The sequence below is a fragment of the Channa argus genome, chromosome 3 (genome assembly GCF_033026475.1).
Source record: "Channa argus isolate prfri chromosome 3, Channa argus male v1.0, whole genome shotgun sequence".
NCBI lineage: Eukaryota > Metazoa > Chordata > Actinopteri > Anabantiformes > Channidae > Channa > Channa argus.
Genome location: NC_090199.1, coordinates 30,017,710 through 30,025,700, shown reverse-complemented (window position 1 = coordinate 30,025,700; position 7,991 = coordinate 30,017,710). Strand labels below are relative to the sequence as shown.

The window sequence follows — 7,991 nt, the reverse complement described above, 5'->3', positions numbered from 1 at the left end:
ACGAGAACTCCCAACACAATATCAATACTTCTTAATGAATTTCATGTGAATTCTGAAATATTCTTTGAAAATAAAGACACAGTGTGTGAATTTGAGTGTGAATTTGAGAAAAAATTTTCACAGGTCTGTTAAGTGGATAGCAGTCTGTCACCAGCCATGTACTAATGGCAATTACATTTTTTCCTGTGTGTTACATGTGTGAAATGTAACTCCAGAGACTGTCCAGACCTGATACTCTTGCCGTCGTGCGGAGTTCATATGTGAAACAGGGCTTAACCCTATAAAATAATTTTTTATCATGTTTGCTTGATAAGACCTCTGTCTTATCAACATGATCAATACTTTCCTTAAAAACCTCTTGTATATAACCTGATACATGTATTCTGACCACTAGTGTATTATCATGCCACCGCAGGCAGTGGAAGTTTTTGTATTTTTTTTACATTTTCAAAATGGCTGCGGTCATTATAAATTATTCCTACACTTCTGGCAGGAAAATAAAATTTTCAAAAAGTTACAGTACGAATAACATTTATATTGTTACTTATTTTTTGTATATTAAAATAATGTATTAAAATAATGCATACTTACTTAATAATTCATTCTTTTCATTACAGTTAAATCATGTTTAAAATGTATTAAATGTGTAGGAGTTGTAAGAATGTTGGGATGGAGAAGACAAGCTGAAAGCCATTGGTCTTGGTCATGTCACATTTTTGTAATGTAATCTACATCATGCCTACCACAATACCAACACACACCACTTTGATGATTTAAATAGTCTGTATGAATTGCCATTCAAAAATACATTTAGGGTATTTTCACAATAACAATTCCTGATGAACGCGATAGAGCAGTTAGGGAAGATGATGAAGAGGATGAGAAGGATGGGACTCCTCAGGCCATGCATGATGATTGAAGTTCAGATAGTAGTGATGAGAAACACTAAGAGATGAAAGTGTAGACAAGCATCGTTGTTCTTCAGTAGTTTCAATAGTTGCTAAGTCTGTGTACAGGTTTTCTGTGTGCAATAGGTCTGAGCATTCAATTCAATTCAACTTTATTTATATAGCACCAATTTACAACAAAGTCATCTCAGGGCACTTTACAGAATAAAGTCACGATTATAAAGATGTATAGAGAGAACCCAACAATTCCCCCTGGAGCAAGCTCTAGGCAACAGTGGAGAGGAAAAACTCCCTTTAGCGGAAGAAACCTCCAGCAGAACCAGGCTCAGTGTGGGCAGCCATCTGCCTCGACCGGTTGGGGTGAGAGGAAAGAAAGAGAGCAACAAAAGCAACAACAAAACATCAGGCAGATTGTAAGGAGCAGTAGCTGCACGCTGGAAAACACACAGCAGAGAGGGAGACAGTGGTGACAATTGTGGGGTAGGAGGAGAGGAGAAAGGGTCAAGAGGAGAAAAGGAGCTCAGTGTATTGGGGGGGTGGGTTCCCCAGCAGTCTAAGCCTATAACAGCATAACTATAACTATCTATAAGCTTTATCAAAGAGGAAGGTTTTAAGCCTAGACGTAAAAGTAGAGAGGTCTTCTATATATAATGGAGCCTGAATGGAGCCGTTTAGAGCAGGGGTCAAGTCAAATTACCTGAGGGCCAGAGGAGGCAGAGTCTGGGTGAGGCTGGGCGACATCAGGTATTCCACAAAAAAAGCTTTTTACGTCAGTACTAACAGTTCTTTAACTATAATGGGTTCTTCTGAACATGAACATGGCTTCTCTTGCCTACTTCTTGCTGCCAGAGACTTGGCAGCACTTCCTCTCACATAGCTGAGCCACATTTGGCTTGAGGGAGGAAGTAGTTGAGACCCTCAGTATGGCTTGAAAATGATCGCCAGTAAGTCTGGACCTGTGCTCCCAAAAAGGCACATGGTCCGCTTGAACATTCAGAAAAGCTCAGGGAGTTGATTCTGTCAAAAATTGGCCAAGCTTGTCTGCTTTTCCACTCACCTGCCTGAACTTGAAGCACAGAAAGGGCATCTTGCATATTAAAGAAGAAGGGGTCATGTCTTTCATGATGACATGAAGATCATAACATTTGTAGATGGTAGAAAGTACCAGGACAGCGAGCGCAAAAGAAGGCGACTGCTAGCGAGCTGTTCATTATCAGCTGGGACAGTGGGACACCATTATTTATTTATTATATAAAACAATGGGATGCAGCCATGGAGGCATGGATTCAGCTGTACGTCCTACCCAACACCGATGTTCCGCTGACTATACAACCCAGGCGGGTAAGCCCCTGATGAGGCTCCAGCCTGACTAAAAAGCTGGCGGGAGCTGGCTGAATGGCCCCATCGAAGGTCCACTCCCCTCAGTGACATCATTGGTGTTGGTTGTTAACGCAGGTAACATTGGCTTCAGTCAAACATGCTCATTTAAAACACAGTTAGAAGTAGTAATTCTGTGACGGCTATGTGATGTTACACAGCACCTCCATAGTTGAAAAAAAAGAAACCTTCCACACACAGCACGGTAAAGTGCCATTCATATAAAAAGTCGCAATTGGCCCCTGGCCGCAAGTGTGAGACCCCTCGTTTAGAGCTTTATATGTAAGAAGCAGGGTTTTAAATTCTATTCTAGATTTAATGGGAAGCCAATGGAGAGAAGCTAGTGAAGGTGAAATATGATCTCTCTTGCTAGTTCCAGTCAGCACTCTTGCTGCAGCATTTTGGATTAATTGCAGGCTCTTTAGGGAGTTACTGGGGCATCCTGAAAGTAGGGAATTACAGTAGTCCAACCTAGAAGTAACAAATGCATGGACCAGTTTTTCGGCATCACTTTGAGACAGGATGCTCCTAATTTTGGCAATGTTCCGTAGGTGGAAGAAGGTCGTTCTAGAGATTTGTTTTATATGTGAGGTAAAGGACAAATCCTGCTCAAAAATAACTCCAAGGTTCTTTGCAGTAGTACTGGAGGCCAGACTTATGTCATCTAGAGTAACAAAAAGGTTGGACATTTTGTTTTTTTTGGGCACAAATAGTATGACTTTAGTTGTGTCTGAGTTTAGAAGTAAAACATCCAGGATTTTATGTCTTGTAGGCTTGAAGCTTTATTAACTGATTATTTTCATCTGGTTCCATAGATAAATATAGCTGGGTATCATCAGCATAACAGTGGACATTTATGGAGTGTTTTCTAATAATGTTGCCTAAAGGAGACATATATAAAGTAAAAAGTATTGGTCCTAACACAGAGCCTTGTGGAACTCCATAGCTAACCTTTGTGTGCATGGAGGATTCATCATTAACATGAACAAATTGAAATCTATCAGATAGATAAGATTTAAACCAACCTAGTGCAGTTCCTTTAATCCCAATTTCATGTTCCAGTCTCTGTAATAAAATCTTGTGATCAATGGAATCAAATGCAGCACTAAGATCTAACAGAACAAGTATAGAGATGAGTCCATTATCTGAGGCCATGAGAAGATCGTTGGTGACTTTTACCAGTGCTGTTTCTGTACTATGATGAACTCTAAATCCTGACTGAAAGGCTTCATACAGATTATTGCTGTACAGGTGATCACATAATTGCTTTACAACTACTTTTTCAAGGATTTTAGTAATAAAGGGGAGATTAGATATTGGTCTGTAATTGGGTAAAACACCTGGGTCAAGACAGGGTCTTTTAAGTAGTGGTTTAATTACAGCTACCTTATAGGCCTGTGGTACATAGCCTGTTTCTAAAGATAGATTGATGATATCTAATATGAACGTATCTATTAAGGATAAAGCTTCCTTGAGCAGTCTAGTTGGAATAGGGTCTAGCAGACAGGTTGTTGGTTTAGATGAGGTAATAATTGAAGTTAGCTCAGAGAGATCTATGGGTTAAAAGCAGTCTAACAGGGATTGGGGCCTTATCGATGACTCTAGCACTGCTGTACATGAAGATCTATCTATAATATTTGGGGGTAGGATCTGGTGAATTCTTTCTCTAATAGCTATAATTTTATTCATAAAAGTCATAAAGTCATTGCTGCTCAAAGTTAAGGGAATAGTAGGCTCAACAGAACTATGGCTCTTAGTCAGCCTGGCTACAGTGCTGAAGAGAAACCAGGGGTTGTTCTTGTTTTCTTCTATTAATGATGAATAATATGCTGTTCTGGCATCACTGAGAGCTTTTTTTTTTTAACATTTTTAAACTGTTTTTCCAGGCTAAATGAGATTCTTGATATTCACTGTGACCTGTGCGGCTGAGGGGGGTTTGTGAGGTAAGAAGTGAAAGTGCATCCCAGTTTTGTCCCTAAATTTTAGAGACAGAATTTTCTGATTGTCACAAGATAAATGTGTTGGGGAGCTGATGTTAAAAGTTGAACATTTACATGACACTTCATTTACAATGACTAAAGAACAGAGCAATTGGTGTCTCACAAAGCTGCTAATGAGGCATTCAACCAAACATATGGACACATTTCAACCCAGTGATTCATCGTTCGATGGGCAGAAAGCAGAACACAGATCTGAACAGTTATGTGAAATGTTTCCACTTTGGCTCATCAAAAATTAAACATGCTGCTGCAGTTTGAATCATCTAGAAAGCATTGATTGTGCTGCTGGCAGCCATGTCAGCAGGGCACTGCTGTAGTTGAGATGAGCTAAGACAAGTATTTCTGCCCCATCATTTCTAAATCATTTGTAACAGTCTTTGTTTCACTTTCACTGTGACCAGTGCAGATGAGGGGGGGTTTGGTGCATAGGGGTATTTAAAGAGCTGCAGTGGACACACTCAGAAGTCTTGGACATTGCATCTGCCATCACTAATCCAGTCTTGGACATCAAAGTGTACAAGCCAAACATGGATGGAAACTCAGGTAAGTCAAGTTACTCTGTCCATGTTTTAATGGTAAATGGTCTGTGCTTATATAGTGCTTTTCTATCTTATCTAACTAAAAGCTCTTCTCTGCTTCTCATTCACCTGTTCACACAACATAAATGTGATTGTTATTTACTTTAGTTTAGATTTTAAGTGATAAAAGTTTGAGTAAAATGTTTTAACTTTTTAACTAACCCAGTGAAATTTAAACAAACAAACAAACAAACAAACAGACAAACAAACAAACGAAACCTAAACCAACGCTAAATAAAGCAATAACTAAAATGTGTTGGCTTTAGTATTAGGATAGAAAATTATGAGATGGTATTTTCTATGTAACTGTAGCACTTAGAGCAAGAAATGTTTCATTTACAATTTAGTCTATATGTATTAACATAACACTGCACGTAGTGAAGAGGCAAACAACAAATGACTCAGTTGTTTTGAATGACTTGTGGGCAGAAATAAAGGGAAGCATTTTTTAAAAATTTGTGGCCAAAAGCAACCTGGTGGCTAAATGGGTTGAGCATCAGGTATCAAATCCAAGCCATTATATACAAACACAAGTTTGTGTTGTCAGGTGTGTCTGGTGATTGACACGGGTGATAACTTATTGACAGACTACATCAGGGGTGAGGCCATTTATACACTTGAATATTGTTTTTAAGAGGGAAAACTTAAGAAGTTATCAAAACTTAAACTATGTAATAAAATAATTTGTCAATGCTATTTTTTTGGTTTCTGATCCAAAACCTTTCAGTCTCTTTGTATAATGACATTACAGGCCCCAGATGTTAATGCAATAATCATTTCTGTTATTATAGAAGCTTTATTATCATCAGTGAGCATATTTTACATGTTTGATCTCTGCATGTAACCCACCCTGTGGGGGGAGCAATGGGCAGACTCTGGGGGCTCCCAGGGAGCTAGTGCTAAGTATCTCAACTCAAGTACACACCTGTTGGGGTTTGATCAAAATGATGCTTTACCCACTGAGCCAACAGGCTGCCAAAAATACTTTGGTGCACAGTTTTCAGCAGCACTGCCAGGCCAGGTTGATGTTTGGAGTGAATGGCAAGTCCCATTTTTTCTGTTTAACCAGTTGTCTCATTGTAGAGGACACATCCGTTAATAAACTGATAAGAACAGATACTGAACTTATTGTCCTATTTTTAATCTATAAATTATGAATTGCTGAATTTCACTGTATGTATTAGCTGATGTCACAGATACAAACAATAATATTATTAACTTTAATATATCTCTTGGTAAGATGTATATTTTTTGAATTAACAAAACCCTCAAACTAATGTGTCACTGTGGTTCGGTCTGGACAGGTTTTCCCTTTGCTGTACTATTTTAAAGAACCCTTTTCCTGTGAAGGCTGCACTGTACTGACCTCAGATTAGATCGTGAAAAGAGAGTCTGACAGTTGTGTATTGAAATTGAAAAGATTATTTTCTATTGTCACTCATTCTTCTTCACAGGATTGCACAAAACATATAGTGAGGAGTTGAGGATTGTGATGGTGGGGAAGACTGGCAGCGGGAAAAGTTCCACTGGAAACACCATCCTGGGACGACAGTGCTTTGAATCAAGGTTCAGTGCTAAGTCTATTACTGTGGACTGTTCTAAGTGCAGAGCTGAGGTGGATGGACAACAGGTGTCTGTCATTGACACCCCAGGCCTGTTTGACACCAGGTTTGACAAAGAAGAAACATCTAAACTTATAGGCCAGTGCATCTTATACGCTGCTCCTGGACCCCATGTCTTCTTGGTGGTCATCAGACTGGGCAGATTCACTGAAGAAGAAAAGCAAACTGTAAAGAAGATTCAAGAAATCTTTGGCCAGGCTGCAGACAGATACAGCATGGTCCTCTTTACTGGTGGTGACGATCTTGAAGATACCATTGAAAGCTTCCTGACAGGGAGCCCTGAGCTGCAGGAGCTTGTGGGAAGGTGCAATGGTCACTACCATGTCTTCAATAATAAGAACAAGGATCGTTCTCAGGTCATTGATCTGCTTCAGAAGATCAGAAATATAATTCAGAGGGACGGAGGAAGTCACTACACCAATGAGATGTTCCAAGAGGCAGAGAGGGCAATCGAAGAGGAGAAACAGCGCATCCTGAAGGAGAAAGAAGAGGAAATACGCAGACAACAAGAGGAGGTGGAGAGAAAACTGCAGGAAAAATATGATAAACAGATGCAGAAACTGTATCAGCAATTTCAGGCTGAGAGAGAGAGAGAGAGGAAAGAGAGAGAGGAGGAGAGGAAGATGGTGAGAGAGGAGATGAATGAAGAGAGGAGGCGGGAGAGAGAGGAAATAGCAGCAGAGAGAGAGAAAGAGAGGAAGCAGATGATGGATCAATTAAGTGCAAAACACAGCAGAGAACTTCAAGCTGAAAAAGACAAAGTTCAAAGCATTTACGACCAGTTGGCCAGGATGAGAGCTGAAACGAATAATTTTAAACCTCCTTGTGTTATCTTGTAATCAATTATCAGCAGCTATTTGCTGCAGGTTTGTCTCTTTAATGACAAATCAATGTAAGACACATTTAAACCTTTTTGGAATTTCCACAGTTATGTCTTGCAAATATTATGAATTAAATGAATGCTTTGCTAATAGTGAACTAAAGAATGACAAATTATATTCTACTTAGAAAACTGTTCTGAAACTGTTAGAAATTGTTCTGGATGAGCTACAGTAGTTATTTTTAATGCATTACTCAAAGCATTAAGTTCTTGAGTCTATGATCATGTCACTTCTTTGACAAATCTGTCTTTGGACCAACTTAAACTACAAATAAAGTCGTGTCATAACATCTTAAACTGTAGTCTGTGTTACAGTCTGTATTTACTCTCTCTTCATCCCCATTCAATCCCCCTCCATTCCATTTAGCTGCTTTGAGATTTGTTTTGGCTCCTCCTGCTCCTCGTGCAGTAAGCGTATTGCGTCACTTCCTGTTTCTGCACACTCTTGGGTTTCTACCGAAGGACTGTTTACTGATTCATTGTAGCTGTTATTTTTACTCAAATAAGTGATTTCTTCACACAAGAATTAAAACTTAGTCGTAACATACGCTTTTATTACACAAGCACCTGCCTTTGCAAAACATAACCAGCTAAAGTTTACAAATTCCAGATTTCACCTATATTAG

At 39.2% G+C, this 7,991-nt stretch overlaps 1 protein-coding gene across 1 annotated transcript; it reads left to right on the top strand.

Moving 5' to 3' along the window:
- The first annotated feature begins 4,720 nt into the window (after positions 1–4,720).
- On the top strand, positions 4,721–7,644 carry LOC137124101 (GTPase IMAP family member 4-like). Its single transcript, XM_067498775.1, has 2 exons — positions 4,721–4,828; positions 6,318–7,644. Exons 1-2 carry the CDS (start codon positions 4,813–4,815, stop codon positions 7,322–7,324), a joined length of 1,023 nt encoding a protein of 340 aa, XP_067354876.1. The 5' UTR covers positions 4,721–4,812; the 3' UTR covers positions 7,325–7,644.
- The last annotated feature ends 347 nt before the right edge of the window (positions 7,645–7,991 follow it).